This window comes from Dermacentor albipictus, chromosome 2, assembly GCF_038994185.2.
Source record: "Dermacentor albipictus isolate Rhodes 1998 colony chromosome 2, USDA_Dalb.pri_finalv2, whole genome shotgun sequence".
In the NCBI taxonomy this organism is placed as follows: Eukaryota; Metazoa; Arthropoda; class Arachnida; order Ixodida; family Ixodidae; genus Dermacentor; species Dermacentor albipictus.
The window spans coordinates 129,345,615-129,363,338 of record NC_091822.1 but is presented as its reverse complement, the minus strand read 5'-3'; the positions used below and the strand labels follow the sequence as shown (position 1 = coordinate 129,363,338).

Here is a 17,724-nt window from a genome sequence, read left to right as displayed (position 1 = left end):
CCCGTTTACTCTCTGATCCCCACACCGCTCTGTTCCTGCCTTAAACGTTAGGCCCAACTTTTTTCGTTCTATGAGCTTCTTTGTTAAGCTCCATGTTTCTGCCCAATATGTTAGCACCGGTAGAACGCTGTTATTGTACTGTTTCCTTTCCAACGACAGTGGTAAGCTTCTAGTAAAAACTGGAGGTAGCCTGCTGCATGCACTCCGACTCATTTTTATTCTTGTTTAAGTTTCCTTCTCATGATCAGGGCCGCCTATGAGTAATTGGCATAGATAAAGGTACTCCTATACCCACTCTAGAGGCTGACTGGCGATCTGAATTCTTGATTCCTTGCCAGGCTGTTAAACATTACCTACGTGTTCTGCATGCTTATCTACAACCCCGCTTTTGCACTTCTTCAATTACAGTCCTCAGTCATTTGTTGCAATTCATCTACAGTGTTCCCGAACAGGACAACTTCTCCAAACCGGAAGTTGCTGAGATATTCGCCGTTAGTCCTCACTCCTAAGCCTTGCCAGTCTAATAGCTTGAATACTAAGCGTGCAGTGAATAGCCTTGGAAGTGTTGCGGCTCCTTGCCTGACCCCTTTCTTGGAAGGTAATTTTTGCTCTAAACCAAGCCAGCTGAGGAATCTTTGCAGCTATTTCCAAAGATATTCACGTGTGCCTCCTGTACTCCTTGATTACACAATGCTTTTATGGTTGCTGGTATCTCTACTGAATCAAATGCCTTTTCATAATCAATGAAAGCAGTATTGAGAGGTTGACTGCGCTCAGCAGATTTGTCAACGCGCTCATTGATGACATGGACGTGATCCATTGCAGAATATCCCTTCCAGAAGCCAGCCTGTTCTCTTCGTTGAATGAAGCCAATTGTTGCCTTCATTCTATTGAAAATTATCTTGGTGAATATTTCATAATATACTGAAAGAAAAGCTAGTGGGCCTATAATTACGCAATTCTGTGGCTCATTAAAACTTCCTAAGACTTCCAAAATGCACTCCTTCGTTTCTTTTTTCAGAAAACAATGTAGTCCCTTTTTACCAATAAAAAGTTAAGTAGGCCCGCGCAGACGCCGCCAGAAGTTATGACTCTCATGGAAAGGAAGTTCGGAAACCTCAAGGGGGCATCCCCACTCGACCTTCGTTTTATGAGTCTTTTCTTGCTTACCAAGTGTGCTCTCACAGTAAGGGTAACTTATTCGGTATTGTCGAAGGCTAATTTGCTGATACAGCTCCAATAATTTCACTCTTCAGCATCCCTTTAAGCGAAGTGCAGTCTTAGTACTAAGGGCAAAGCGATGGTGGCCTGTTATTTTTTCCTGACACGTGATGATGGCACCATGTTTCAGTTGTGTGAATAATTTATTTTTTAATACATGCATTGTATTTAACTAATTTCAATGTGACATTGTAGTACAGAAAAACTAATGCAAGGAAATTTGATGCTTGTTCAGTAATAGCACTCCCTTGCAACAGCTACAGTGTTTGGAACGTTCCATGGGCTGGTTTACACTGTCGTAGTGGCTCCATGCAAAAAATTAAAGAAAATAAAAGAATGGACAAAAGCAAACCCATACCTAAGCACGCGGGAGCGACTTAGCGGAAGGCTACCGAGTTATGACGAGTAAAAATACATGAAAATAACGGTTAAGCACTTTGTTTTGCAATCCATCGAAAAAAAAGATTTAAAAGAAAACGCGCTAACTGTATTCCAGCATAGAACCTGCGCACCCCGTTAAGCAGTACTACGTCACAGGCGCTCCTAAGTGTTCACTCTAAGGTCGCAAGCAGAACCAAAAAGCCTCACAGAGTCTTCCCGAGATCATTTCTGCTTCCACACCTTCCTTGCCACTGCCACTGTATAATCAAGCTTCACCTTTCTATTTCTGCATGCATGCATACGGCATGAGTGAGTAGCGACATCGAATCTCGCTGATGACGCAGGCGTTAGAGGTGCTTGTCCCTGCCGTATCTGAAATCAACTCCTTGTTTTGCAGTTCTTCGTGCACGAAGGCGTGTGCAAGAACGGTCTGTGCCTCCTGGACAAACCCAGAAAAGATCGCCCGGCGAAAGACGACGGCGGAGACGCGAAGGAGGGCGGCGCCGTGACACCCAAGGTCGACGAGAACACCGAGTGATTCAACGCGCGCGAATGATGTGACGTCACAAGCGCTTTCGCCAGGACGGACACTTTGTAGTTTTTCGTTTGTGTAATTAGGACCAACGACGCGTTAGACCCGAGCGGCGCTGATCGAGGTCGTGCATATTTATGGCGCCGCTCGCGCCTTGTGATAACTCTGTAAATAATATCCACCTTGCGGCGGTTATTAGCTGGTGCTGCTACTTACGGCGCTCATTGGTCAGTTCGTAAACATAGAACTGATAACGAGACAGCAGAAAATAAAAGTATGTTAATTTCTTGTGCGCAAAAAGTAAGGAATATTTCATTTTTTTTTCCGTGGAGAAAAACTGAACATGACCCCGAGATGCGTCTTAGAATACTAGTAATAAGGATTTGCGGTTTGTCGCTGCTTCTTGTGATGCTGCGAGAGCATTAAGGTCACCAATCTACGTAGCGAGAAAACAGGCTCAGGCGACTCCTAATGAAGGACAGGTGTTTCGTTTTTTTTTTTGTAGCCTAATTGGCGTTTCCTCACAGACTGATGTCTGAGAACATGATTCTTGTATTTTGCCCTGTCCCTATCCTTTCGCATTTCTCTCTCTCTCTCTCTAAAAAACATAATGAAGGAAAGTCAGCAGTACTGTGATGGGAGTCGCTATCACAAATTATATATTTTCGATATATTTCTTGCGAACTTTTTGGAGCTCGAGATTATTTTGCGATCCACAACTTTCTAAATTTTAGGTCATGCATACTGCTTTCCTTCAGAAGAAAATAAACCGTGCTACGCTGCAAGGAGTTCGAGCTTATTGATTCTTTGAAAACCCTGCATTCTTGGCAACATCGGACTGCTATGAAGCCCTGTCTAAGAGCGCAGGGCTTGTTTTTGTGGTCTCTGGTTTACTCTTGTATTCACGTTGTACCCCATTCCCAAATGATAGCCAAGAAAGAAAGCTGCAGCAGTGGTTGAGAAGCATTGGTGCCGTGAGTCCGCGTGTGCACTAGTGTGTCTGCGAGCATACGCGCGTTTGTGTATGTATGCCTGTGCGTGCCTGCGTAGATTTGTGTGCGTGTCCATGCATGGGCGTGTGTAAATGCGCGTGGGGGCAAGCATGTGTGCTATCTGTGTAGCTCTGTATCTGTGTGGCTCTGTATCTGTGTGTGTGAGAGAGAGAGTGGTGTATGTAATTTTGTGTATATACGTGTGCATGAGTTAGAGAGCATTTCCTTGCTTTCACCTACTCTCGCAGACAAATGGGATACAAAGTAGAAAATTATGCGGTTTTTGCATGCCAAAATCACGATATGATTATGTGGCGTACCGTAGTGGCGGGCTCCGGAACAATTTCGACCATCTGGGGTTCTTTAACGTACACCTAAATCTGAGTACATGGGTGTTTTCGCATTCTGCCCCATCGAAATGCGGTCACCGTGGCCGGGATTTGATCTCACGACCTCGCACTTAGCAGCCAAACACCAGAGCCACTAAGCAACCACGGCGCGGATATAGAGTTTATTTGAAGCCTTATTTACATCCACAGAGACAAGAACGAATGACACTGCCGTTATAGCATTATCGCTTTATGAAAGCGAAGCCGACGCAAAACGAAAGAAAACAACAACAATTAGGAGTCATTCCACTCTGTCAACGTGGATGAGCAGCTACGCTATAGCACATCCCACAGGGTTAGGCAGGATGACCTATATTTATTCTCATCATTTTTGTGATTAGTTTTGTGATTACTGCGATATAGAGGGATTGGTTTCGTCACAACTTAGACAGAATCTTGGCTATAGTTAAATTTATGCACGACTGTTGTTGCTCAGTCGACTGACTTGGATTGGTGTGACACTTCAAACCGAACTCTTGCAGAAAGTTCAGGGAACCATTTCTTGTCTGGTTTTGAAATGCCCACATCGAAGTTTCCTATGGTGATCACGGGGGTAGTGTCATCACGGCTAACCCATGCAAAGTGGGGGTAAATAACTTCTCAATATCACACTTGTTTGTGCCGATATATACACAGTAGATTTTACAATTCCGTCTTTGGTTTGCACGGCACAGATATCCCTACAGTCGGCGACACTGTCCTCTTGCAAGTCAAGGCTGTACATTCATTTTCTCCTCTGCATATATGACAATGCCTCCTGCTCGTGAGTTTCTATGCCGTTCACAATCGATTACAATGTATCCAACGACTTGAAACAATTCATCGTGCTTTATTATTATTATTATTATTATTATTATTATTATTATTATTATTATTATTATTATTATTATTATTATTATTAAGGTCGGAATACTTGAAGCCTGCTTCACCGCCGCCACAGGAAAGTTCCATACTGCACGTTCACCGTCACCGGCCCACATTTTTTTGCTCACGTAGACGACAAATGCATTGCGGAACCGAGGTGTACATCTTGGCTGGAAAAGCGCCTGTGACGTTAATATTGCCTATTTGTATTTCGTCTCAATGACACCATCGCCATCGGCATGGCCCCCGAGAAGCTGCTAAGCGTTTCGCCTACGTTATCATCGTTGCCACGGCGGCAGCGCAATGTCTTCGGAGCAATGACATGTTGAATCGGCACCATCACTGCATCGTGCATCCTTTCTGCGAAGAAGCAAACTTCGGGCGACACACGTTCACTGCCGTAATGACATTAAAATCTTAAACTGCTTGCCTTTGAACAACATAGATATACATGGAAAGCGGATTGGCGGCACGGAACGTGCTGACTGCGCGATACCATGGTGAAAATGTCGGGAAAGGCTCGGCCCGGTCAGGTCACCCATACAGACGTTCCTTTTCTGCGTCGATTATGGGGCACAAAACGGTAAGGTATTCCAAACTTTTCTATTCCAATCCTGCAATGAGTCCTCAGCGATTGGTCAAAGATTTTCTTGGACCACCCCCCACTTCGCCTGTCTGCCATGCGACGTCACGAAAACCGCGATAGCTCCCAATCTCACATGACATGAACACTGATTATGCATGATTCGATCGAACAAAAAGAAAATAATTATTTCTGATTGTCTGCTATTGGTCAAAAGGTTTCAGGCTGCAACTACATCACCTTTCTGTCACTCGATGTCACAAAACCGCGAAAACTCGTTCCGTCAAAGTAACGTGTTAGGGTTAAAGATGCATTAATATGCCGAACAAAACTAGATTATTTGTCTGAATAGCCGGCGGCTGTTTCATTCCAAAAGGAATAGAAGATGGCTGCCGCCGATCGCTCCGGAATTGGCTACTCGACCCTGCCGGAGACCATAGGTTATTTGCGTATAACAAAACTTCTTGCGTGGCCGTATAACGTTATCGAGCCCTTTCAGCACGTATACGACATCACTCTGCCAACTCTTCTTTGCTGAGGATCCGTTTTAGCGTCATTTTAAGGAGTCTGTTGCACGTCACCCAAGAACATTCCTATGATGGAAAGGTGAAAAGTTGGGGTAAAGTGCGGCGCAGGAACTGTCGGCACGCCGCCGCAATTTTAGTCATGCCACTGCAAGCTAAGTAAGGGAAAGCGGACCAGTCGCAGACGACGGCAACTCCCTCTCCCTCCGGTTATCTATTTTCAGTGAAATGGCCCAGCCCCATCGATATCCTCTTGAGCATCCTCCTCGCCTCTTGTCGGCCAATTAGATAAGAATAAGAAGTCTCCCCTTATGTAATACCCCGTTAAGGGGTCTTTAAGGAATAAAAATGAAATGAAATGAAATGAAAAAGCGTTCAATGTAGGTCAGGAGAATGAGGAAAACGCTTGATTAGGCTGTTCAGACAACGCTGCGCGTCACCGCCCTGTGCTTGCGTCGGCGGTTACGTAAATTTGACGTCAGGAAAGTGGAGTAAAAATATATTGGGAAAGTTTTACGCCATAGGGCCCATGCTTTCAGAGATTATTTGCAAAACATTTGTTCGCGTGGCTTTTACCGAAGCATCAGCTAGATAATCTAGAGGACTGACTCCAAACTAATTTGTGCAAGCCGCCGAAGATCAATTATTGAAAAGTTAATTACCGCATAGCTTCGTTCATTACGCAAACAACTGCTCAACTTACTCCATATCTAGAGAGAGAGAGACAAAAGGGAAGGAAAGACAGGGAGGTTAGCCAGTGTAAATACCGGCTGGCTACCCTGTGCTGGGGAAAGGGGTAAAGGGAATAAAAGGAGAAAGAAGAAAAAAAAACAAGAAAATTTACACAGTAACGCGATTTTACGCGCAACAATAGTCAAAGGCAGTCGCACAATTCACAGGCACTAAAAAACTTCAGCAAAGCCCTAAAGGCTTCAGTGCCAAAATCCGTCTGGACAAGTGTTCTAGAACTTCCTCTTCTTTGAAGGGGAGATTGTCCAGTTTTTCGAGCGCGGTCACGAGCACTTTTTTTGGCACATTGTAACGAGGACAGTCACAGAGGAGGTGCGCGATCGTCTCCTCGCAGCCGCAGGTGTTGCAAGCGGGGCTGCCGGAAATTCCAATGCGGATGGAATAGAAGTTCGTGAATGCCATGCCGAGCCATAGGCGGCACAGAAGTGTTGCTTCCGCTCGTGGCAACCCTGGTGGAAGACGGAGTTACAAACTTAGATCCAATCTGTGAAGACGTGCGTTCGTGAATTCGCTGGTGTTCCACAGAGCTTGCGTAAGCTCGCGTGCGAGAGAGCGAAGACTTGTGGCTGCATCTGCTCTTGACAGCGGTAAGGGTATAATCTGGGCACCATCGTGGGCCGACCGGGCAGCGTCATCCGCACTGTGATTTTCCGAAATTCCGCAATGACCCGGTATCCACTGGTAGATGATGTTGTGTCCTTTGTCGATTGCGTAATGGTGGAGTAGCCTCATGACTGCGACTAATTGCACATTAGGTCTGTGGTTGAAAGGGGACAGCAGGCACTGGAGAGCTGTCTTTGAATCACAAAAGATGGCCCATGACTGTGGTGATTTGGGACCAATAAACTCCAGAGCACGGATAGCTGCGAGTTCTGCAGCCGTCTATGAGGTAACGCGAGACGTCTTGAATTCGATGGTTGCAGATTGAGCGGGAAGTACCACCGCTCCGGCTGAACTTTTAGAGGAGACTGAACTGTCCTTGTAAATGTGGGTGCGTTCGTTGTGTCTGTCATGTAGGAATGAGAGCACGGTTTGTTTGAGGGCGAAAGATGACATCTCCATTTTCTTTTTGATGCCGGGAATGACAAGAAGGGCCTGGAGTGGATGCTGGCACCACAGCGGTAGAGATGGTCGTGCTGCAGGTGTGAAGTTTGACAGTAAACTTCCATGGTTGGCGGAAACAATTATGCTAAACGCTGAACTAGGTCGAGCGGCAGGAAGGGAGGCGAGATGATGCGATGGGAGTCGGGCGAGGTGCCTGATGTGCATCCTTAAAGAGTCGACATGAATATACGTATTGATGGGGTGGTCATGCGCGATGGCTATTGTTGCTGCTGTTGATGTTCCGTACCTAGAGGTTATCAATTTCAACACTCGAATGATAACGATAAGGTCAGCAAGATTTACACTGGTCTACGTTTTAAAATTTGGTGCCGTTAAAAAATACTGCCGGGACACTCATGGTGCAGTATGCTTCTAATAAAGCAGATACGAATGGCTGTACAGGTTTTCTTGGCGTATTTCAAGCTCATGAACTTTAGGCGCATGTGCCCAACCGTGCACTTATGCCTTTACAATGGACTCTCCTACATTACACAAGAAGCTCCTCAGTGCTACGGTACATCACGCAAGGTGTGTGTAAACATTGTATGCTCTCTCGATTAGATTTCTGAGCGTGGGTGGCATCAGGCTCGGTTTTCTGACCAGGAATAAAAACAGCTGCCTGGGAACAAACATTGGATAATTTTTTCGGTACTTTGTAACAGATGGAGCAGCGCGGACATGAGCGTTAGAGCGAAAGGTACTGAAGTATTCGGATGTGTGCTTTGCGCAATATATTTTGGCTTTTTATTGTTAACGCTTAAAGAAGAAAACACGGCAATTTATAAAAATTAGGGCTGACATACGTATGCACTCAAGTGAAACACGAGGTCCGACATAGTTCCCGTGGTGGAAGTAGCCCCAAACAGTATGGCTACATTGGCACACGAGGTAATATTTTATTAAGGTGAAAGCCTGAAGCCGCTCGTTGCAAGGTCTCATACCTTAATAAAGCGGCATTTAGTCTGTGATACAAGAAAGTAGAAGACGACGAGCAAAACGTGAACAAGGTGAATGCAGGAGCCAATGTTTCGACAAGTGGACTTGACTTGTCAAAAAGTAGAATAGTGACACAAGTGAACTCGACGAGTGGCGCAAAAAATATCAGCAGCAATGGTTCATACCCGAGAAAAAAGTAACGTAATCAGGAATGGCTCATACACCCGCAAAGAAGCAAAGGTGCAATGGCTGAACATCAATGAAGAAACTAAAGAAAGAAATAAGAAAGGAAAGAAAGAACAAAAGAACGCGAGAAAGAACACAGAAAGAAAGAAAGAAAGGAAGGAAGAACGAAAGAAAGAGAAAAAGACGGAACGAGAGTGAAAGAAAGAAGTAAGTACCAATTAGGTAGTGCGTTAGGTGCTCGCATTCATCGTTGAGGATGTACACCTACACTGCAATACGTTCACTTCACACTGAGGCTCGTTATATCTTGCAAAACGTAATTAAGAGACATAGATGGGCTAGTTGGTCGCTCTCTTGATGGAACATGGCTATAACGACGCGTTTTGTGGACCGGACACAGAAAGAATGCACACAGGACAGCTGGAGCAGAAATTTCAACTGAGCTTTACTGCGGAAACAGTACACGAGCAGGGGTTGCTGCACAGAAATATTAGAAAAAACCTTGCCACAGCGCATTTTGTCAGCACAAAGGCGTATCATAATGTAGCGCTTCACTGCTGAAAGTCCTGATCTGCGCAAGATTAAAGACAGATTTCTAACCACGCTCGAACACATTCAATGCTCTTCACATCCGCGGACTTCCATACTTATTGTGCAAATACATATCTTCTTTTCTCAATAAATTAAGTGACGTGGTGCTAATACAACCTTCTCCTTCTCTTCCTAATACGAAATGCCTCAAGCAATTCCCTTTCTTTTTGAGCCTTGAAACTTTCGAGTATACAAGCGTCTCTGAACACTGAAGTATACGGGCACCTCTTGCTATGGTCGGAGAAGTGACCCCCTTATACGAAAGCCTGCGCATTTGCACTATGCTCACTCAAACGGTCATTAACACATCCACCAGTCTGGCCGACGTAACATTTGCCGCAATAGAGTAGAATGCGCTATACCACCTCCTTTTGGCGGCTTACAAGGGGCGCAACGTGCTTTTTGTGCACTTTTGCGAGGTGAGTGCGCAGTGCACAGCAGGTAACATATACGTCAGTCTCTCAGGGGCGGAGAAGACTATATGAATCGACTTCGGCGGCTTTCCTCTGTGCATTATTTCTGTGTCCTGTCCTCAAAACGCGCCGTTATAGCTATGTTCTGTCAAGCTTGCAAGTGTGACCCCTCCAATCGAATAACTTCATGCACTACCACATGTGCAGCAGGCTTTCGCATTCTTGTGTTACAGGAGTGTATCATGCTGTCTATATTTTTTATTTACCAGTAATCGGAACAGTGTTGAGCTCTTTTATGTCGGTACTCCAATGTGGTGTTGGGGCTTCTTCGAATATGTTTCAGGTAATATTTAAGGCTTGTGTACTACATTTCCTTTTCGCTTTTTCCGGGACCTTTCTTCAGCTTCTAACCAATGTTACAATTTTATCGGTTGGCGTAACGCCGGCATGTATGCCATATCTACAGAATGTTGTGCCATACCTTACAGCGAAAGAGTGTTATTAACTCAGCATGCGAACACTCGCGTACATTTCCGATCAAACGCGAGCGCCAATGACGGGTTACAATGCGTGCCGCTATCATTGTGCGTTGAACGTTACTTCTCTTTCGGGGCCAAGTGCGCGAAGTATAGAGCTAGATTCGCGAATGATAATTTTGGAATTGCCTTTGTTCTTCACCACCTACGTTAAAGTAAAAACTTGCTACATTTCCGTTGAGTGGATACGGCTAAATGAAATGTAAACTTTAGTTCCGCTTGTGTTTACTCTTCTAACATTTTATCATTCACAACGCAATTTATCATCTAACACATTGCAATATAAAGAAACTTGGATATTCGCAGGACGTCTTCGAAGAAAACAGCTTTTTTGCTTACTATTCAGGTTTCAGCGGACGGCAGAAAAGTGTGCCCACTTCAAAACGATTCATTTGACTTCCTCTTTTGCACGCTGATGCCAACTAGAGGGAAAAAAACAAAAACATAAGTGAAAAGAAAGAAAAGAATAGTGAAAGGACAGCCAGAGTGGACCCACTCTAAGAGTAATGACAGCTGACAGTCGCAAGCGTTCCTATATAGTGTGCAGTCGATTTCGAGAAGCGCAGTTGGTCTCTGTGGCCGTGAGCATCTATTAGCACTTAGGAAAAGTTCCCAGGACACTTTCCTCCGAGCGCAGTCTGCCATACAAGCCGCGAATAGTAAGCTCGTGGAGCCGAGCGTGAAGCGTCAGGCGTTGAGTGTCACGTCTCCATAGATCTAACGAGATGCTTCCTCCGAGAAACGACAGGAAGTTTGCTAATGGATATGTTTGATGGATATATTTAATGGATATGTTTGTGACGAGACCCAAGACAGCACCCGCCTCTTCTAACGTCTTCTTATGCTGGCGCTCCCGTACAATAAGCGCAGACCTGAAGGGAGGCTCACCGTAGCATGCTGCAGAGTTGCTTGCATTTAGCGCATAGAAGGCGAGAAACGGTATTATAAATTTTCTACCTGGAACATCGTTTCGGTAAACCCATGTTTCTAGTATTCCCACAATCGTAAGAGCCAAAAGTATGTCTTGTTCTCTAATGGCATCATCGGCTTGCCGTTTCGGAGCGCTCTAGACCGCTCTTGTCAACCGCGTTGTGTTCGGCTGGTTGCTAGGGGGTGCGCGCCTTGCGTTCGGTTGGTTGGTTCTCCTCCATCGCTCTCCTCCCCCTTCGAGTGCTCTGAGGCGCTCCGAGCCCTGTCGTCGGAGCAGTTCGTTGAGGTTGAGAGCATTTCCCACAACGTCATAACAGCTAACCTAGGCAACCTGGGACATTGCATGCTGGCGTCTCAACGAAGGCTTGTCCCACCGGAGAATTCGCCGGTTTTACCGGCAGCGCTGGGAGCTTGGATAGGCGAAACCGTGGGAGAAACATCAGACATTGGCAGTAGTCACGTGGTTTCACGTCTGCCACTTCGTCCTCCGAGAACGAGTCGCATGTTCGGCTTGCGCGTTTGTCCTTTACCTCCGAGTTCGAGAAACGCCGGATCTGCCCGACTCTGAATTGAGGGATGGAGGCGACCAGTAGAAGATACCACAAGTTGTAAGTTCTTGTCGCGACAGTGAAGTTGTGATTCACAGCGCCTGCCACTAAAAAAATGCGAAACGAGGTATGGCCGATGACAAAGTAACTGTAAAAAAATGGTATTCAGGAAGTGTTTATTACTGTGAACTGCGGCTGCCTGCAGTACTGCAAAGAACGGATGCTGGGAATTGACTCCGACCGTTTGCTGGCCACATCACGCATCTACATTGGAATTCAACTGGTTTCACCAACGCCCGCTTATTTTCGCGAGAGCTTGAATTGCGGCTTAGCCTGCCACATGTGCTCTTCCCTTTCTTTCTCTTTATGTCCGTCGCCCCTTTCCCAATGTGCTGAGATGTGCTTCCACCGATGTTCGGTAGTCGCTTTCTCTAGTTACTTATTTACTTACTTAAGTAATCAGTAACTTATTGCTGTGGTAAATAGTGCCTCTTCGCCTCCATGATCATCCTCTCTCTCAGTTGAACTCTCCCAATGCTAAACAGTGTTGCTCTATTGCCAATGGGTGGGCGTTGCACTTACAATTTCTTAGGAATGGCCAACAGCGCGGCCTGCGACAGGGTGACTATATATAGAGTAGAGCACTTTCTGTGCCACTTCTACACTCAATGCTTTGCTCCGTGAGCTACTATTAGCCGCTTCGACGCTAGACCACTCTCGGAGGAATATATTTTAGAAACTTGCCCTAAGCACAAGCCCTAAACACTTGTGGTTGTTAGCGGTCATTCCTTTGCGAATGTGCTCACTCTCGCTACCTCTTCATCATGTTTCTTACATTACTTTTCCTTGTCGCTGTTCTGCTATTACTGAGTTAGCATTATGAGTGTCAAAGGGGAAAACGCATATGTATGGAGTGAGTCAGGTCACGTGGTATAGAGGTAGAGAAATGGGAGCTCAGAAGAGCGTGTAGCACATGCACACACACACACACACACACACACACACACACACACACGCACACGCACACGCACACACACACACACACACACACACACACACACACACATATATATATATAGTCATATGATAAGAAGCCAACAAACACTGACACCAAGGACAACATAGGGGAAATTACTTGTGCTTGATAAATGAAATTAAGAAACTATAAATTAATAGAAATTGCGAAGGTTGCAAAATTGTGAAATGCGAAGGTTGTGGGTTCGGTTCCCACTTGCGGCAAGTTGTTTTTTCATCCACTTTATTTCCATTAATTTATAGTTTCTTAATTTCATTAATCAAGCACAAGTAATTTCCCCTATGTTGTCCTTGGTGTCAGTGTTTGTTGGCTTCTTATCATATGACTAATAAATATCGGGCCCCTCGGTTAACCGCCTTTCTTCTCGTTCATTACATAACGAGGGTCTCGCATCCGGCTACATTGATGCCTTCAGGTAGCATATGTGGGTTTATTGACCAGTTGCCTTCACCCAAAAAGATCACGTTCTCGTGACGCCTGCGGCAAAAAAGACGTTCCACGTCCGCCCCCAAGGTCTGTGAGTGGTGGCGCTGGCTAACACTCCCAGGGTTCTACTAGGACACATAAATACCCTAGAAAGTGGATGGGGAAACAGCGACGCGGTAGCTCAATTGGTAGAGCATCGCACGCGAAATGCGAAGGTTGTAGGTTCGGTTCCCACCTGCGGCAAGTTGTTTTTTCATCCACTTTAATTTCCATTAATTTATAGTTTCTTAATTTCATTGATCAAGCACAAGCAATGTCCCCTATGTTGTCCTTGGTGTCAGTGTTTGTTGGCTTCTTATTATATGACTAATAAATATCGGGCCCCTCGGTTAACTCCCTTTCTTCTCGTTCCTGATTTTCTGATTGACACTTTTCATGTAATTTTAATGCTGGAGAAGTTGATTAATTAAGATGTGTTACCTATTTGAGTGGAATGAAAAGTAATCTCAGTATCTCCAAATGACGGCAAACAACATTAGCTTGGCTCTGCCAAGCTACGTGGCATTTGCATATTTTTAATGCTTGGCTCAAGTTACGTGAGACACCCTGTATAATATCACGTGTAGTGACGGGAAGAACAAGGCAGCTCTAAAAGGGTGTCTCGAGTCCAACTATTAGGCGAGCTTGCGTTGAAAAAAAAAACACTCAAAGCACAATGATGGCTGCACGCAAAGTCGTGTTTTGCTGGAGTTTGATCTACGGTTCAAGGCACTGGTTCATCAGACTTGAATGCTTGTATCTTTTTTACTGAAAGTGCAACTGATGCCTCACTGACGCACCTATCACCTAATTTATAAATATTATGTGCTTGTATTACCGAACCAGTCATTTCATTTTTTTTCTATTATTGCACAGTGGTCCAACCTAGGTTTGCATCTTCAATCTCGGCAGTGAATGGCTAAGCTGCCACCTGTCCTATTTAACATTGTCCACCTGTCCTGTATAACATTATCGCATGCTCAAGCAGTCTGTTATTAATGCACCGACCTGACTGTCCTGCGTAAAAGCGTTTACACGACAGCGGTATGTGGTAGACTATGCTTTCGTTATATGCTACATAATTGGTGCGATGTTGCCTGTTGCACAATGTTTTCCCTTGTTTCTTGTGCCCACGCTTTTGCACAACTTTGCCAGTTTATCGGGGGCAGAGAACAACACTTTCCCGTCAACACGTCCGGCTACCTTGTTTAAATTGTGCGATACCCTGTGATAAAAGATTACCCTAATATTTTCTTTTTCTTTGTGGGCTGGATGTAAATTACTGGTAGCCCTTATTTTCTTGAGAATTTTTTTAGGCTACAGAAATTACCATCTGTCTGGCGTACTCTGCCTGTAAGCAACAAGTGCATTGTTGGCTCAAACTGGCATGCATTAAGTGGATGCATGATTTTTCGAAAGCATTCTTGAGGCAGAGATTTATAATCGCTCTCTTAGTTTCCAGTGTGCGGAGGTAAATGGGAGGATGGGTTTGTTAGCTCGTGGCTCGTACCTCCAACACAAATGATCATCATCAAAAATGAACTTCGTGTCCAAGAACCGGATGCTTTCGTTGTTGGGCAATTCGTGCGTCATTTGTAGGGGCTTCGGATATTTTTCTGGGATGGACAGAACTTTTGCGACTCCTCGGTTAAAATTGGATGGGTTGCGTTCTAAAACAAACAAAAAATCGGCGACATTTCTAGAACCTTTGCACACCTTTGTTGTTAGTAGTTCGGCGGCGAGTGTTCTAATAAGGTGTGATAAGAATAGATACACAGTATAGGTGCAATACATCTTCCTATGCACACGTCCGTCTTTTGGCAAAGGTCGCTGTCATCCAACTTAATGAATGTCGATGTAAGGTAAAATTTATGAAGCTCTAACAAATTTCCGCAAGCAAGTGTTGAAGTCCGGCACGTTTGGCAATAAGGTCAGACATGCTGTTTCTAAATTGTTCCACAATAACAGAAAGAAAACTATGTGCATGACTGTAACACGTGAAACCGAACCCATTAATTTCATATATAAATTACTAAATATGTCAGTGGAACGAGTTGACTCCGTTAAATAACTTGGCTTGAAATAACAAGATCGTTGAAGTGGCAAGCACATATCAATAACGTCTGCGCACACGCGTTCAAACAATTCGTCTTTTAACGCGATACCGTTAAGGGCACCGTGTCCCAGAAAATATGGTGTCCGCATTCGGCACCAGCGTCCCCATGAGCGAAACTTCCCGTATATATTTAGGTATATGTATATGCCACGCGGTATACGCGGGTTACATTGCAGCACGACGCAGGACGTAGCCTGTGTGTGCGCGCGCGCACATGTTACGTCGATCTATACACACGCCTTTAGACACGAAGGAAACATGCACAGCGCGGTCTTTATACACACTAACCACCAACACTCAGGAACATAAACAATTAGCGGCCCAGTGCAGTATGCACGAGACAGACGTCCGCATAACGTTCTAATCGCGTGGGTTCTATGACAGGCACTTTATATCGTTTTCTCTCCAGTTAATAGACACAACAACACACAATAATTTGTCTATACAATGTATGACTTCGCTGAAGGGGCAATCAGTGTTGTTCGCAACGGAACATGCTTCGCCTGTGAATGTGAGCATAGCATCATTATAGCAATTCCAGTACTCCAGGATTGCGCGACAGAAAAAAGATTAATCAAGTGAGGCATGCATTCACACGTGCGCTGCCTTGTTTCAATGCACGCTAGGCGCATGCTGCTTTTATTTTTTTGCCTTTCTTAGTACTCGAATGCAGTTCGTTAACGCGCACGAAAAAAAAAAAACGACACATCGGACGCGAAAACTGCCAAGCTCGTTGGAGTCTTGTTAACATTGATACGAAACGATTGCTGTGAAGGTGACATGCGCGTTCCATCGAATATTTGTGCGCATTTTTAGTGTCTCAAGCGCAGTTTCGCCAACTGTCTATTCTTGTCTGGAAATTTATCTGAGCAGACCGAAAATAAACCCACCGTAAAGGCGTAACGCTACTGTTATCCTAAGCCCGCAGCGTAAGAAGGCAGGGCGCACACCATCACTTGGTTTGGTGCAGTAAAACGAATACCCACCTGAGGAAACATGCTGGGCAGGCTGTCTTTTTTATGTAAAGCCACTAGTGAGTGCTTTTAAATGCTTAAGCATTTATATACTTCTCCAACGAGGAAAACAGTCTGTCACGTAGGACAAAAATGCGGGCCGATCCCGGATATAGTGCAACGCAGGGCCGACCCAGGGCGCAGGAGAAACACGCCTCAAGCACTAAGCAAAGTGAAGCGAAAAAGTGCATATATTCTTCGGAATCACGCATACAGTATAGATAGAGCACGCAGCAGCGAGCGGCCTTACCTTCGTGTTGCCTGTCGCTTCCACGCGGACGAAACAGCGCGAACACAGCGCTCACGAACCTCTCAGCACACGCCGCACCCTGCCGCTTTCGCAGTTCGCTTTCAAGATAGGGGCCCGCACGCCTCTCTTCAACGCGATGCGGCGAGAACAGAGCGCGCGAAGCTATGACCAGTCAGCACATGCTGTCTGCATCGTAGATGGCGTTCAAGATATGGTTCGCGTGGGGCGTAATGGCCGTAATGGTTCGAAGCGGATGGATGAGGCGCTAAGAGCGATACCAGCTTACAATAATCGGAACGCCATCAGCGCCGCTTGAGCCGCAGGTTGCAGTAGTTTGCTTGCCTCATGAATTCCCCTCGCGCCGCTGTCCACTGCAGTTCTCTTGCTGCAGGGCTCTCGTTTATACCGGTCGTATCAAGTTTCATAACATTGATAATGACAACGGGTTGCGTGAAGGTGGGAAAGTGGCACAATGCTTACACATACTTAGAGAACTCCTAGAGGTCTTCCTGCATGAATTATTGTTTTTCAGACAGCGCGGGAAGGCTCGCGCGGCGAATGCGCGTCACAAGAACACAAGCTTCTCGCGTTTGCATGTATATTATGTTGGCCTGTTCGGCAGACAAATACGAGTGCGAGCCCCGAGTATGTAGTAGGGTAATTAGCATTAGTTGCCTACTTAACGGACTTTGACTCTACCTCTATACCTATTTTTCGGCACACATCATGTATATATATATATATATATATATATATATATATATATATATATATATATATATATATATATATATATATATATACATGATGTGTGCCGAAAAATAGGTATAGAGGCATCATCCATGATTAATTGTAGCAGGCTGTCAACTACACATACAAAATGTACCAACAAACCCGTATCACTACCATTCTTGTGCGGTGGTCGTTTTTTATATAATAAAAAAAAATCTTGTTGTTTTATGCGTTTCGTGTAGTGCGCTAACCTGAAGGCCGTCGGCTGGAGAAACGCCGCAGGGAAGAGCGTAAGGAAGGAAAGAATAGAGGGGGAGGGAAACAAACAAAAAAGGAAGCCGCTATCAAAATCCATTGTAGTGGGATTCTATCCACGTATTCAAAAGCTTGTAATAGTCTTAAGAAATCCCCCTTTCAAGAGAGAATTCTTCTAGCCCACTTTAACCAGGATTCTAGAACTTCTTGAAATAGTCATATCCTACGGACATTAGCAAAGCTATACTGATGTTTATCACATTCTAAACAGACTGCATGGATTTTATAGCGCGTCTTTCAGACCTTCATTCTGTGTTGGCGAATTGGTATGGAAACTGAATTCTATCGCTTTTGTGCTAGTTCGGTGCAGGTGGCTT

General features: G+C 45.0%; 1 protein-coding gene and 1 long non-coding RNA gene across 5 annotated transcripts in view; one reads left to right on the top strand and one right to left on the bottom strand.

Moving 5' to 3' along the window:
• The window catches only part of LOC135912504 (uncharacterized), a 76,979-nt gene extending 74,060 nt beyond the window's left edge, over window positions 1-2,919 (top strand). For all 4 annotated transcript variants that reach the window (XM_065444963.1, XM_065444961.1, XM_065444964.1 and 1 more), the window contains one exon: window positions 2,000-2,919. In XM_065444963.1, coding sequence (XP_065301035.1) covers window positions 2,000-2,140 — 141 coding nt within the window. In that variant the 3' untranslated portion in view covers window positions 2,141-2,919. The remainder of the gene's footprint in view (window positions 1-1,999) is intronic.
• LOC135912505 (uncharacterized) overlaps window positions 1-16,478 on the bottom strand; it is a 63,204-nt gene extending 46,726 nt beyond the window's left edge. The window contains exon 1 of the long non-coding RNA XR_010567697.2: window positions 16,361-16,478. This is a non-coding gene — a long non-coding RNA (uncharacterized lncRNA). The remainder of the gene's footprint in view (window positions 1-16,360) is intronic.
• Between the last annotated feature and the right edge of the window lie 1,246 nt (window positions 16,479-17,724).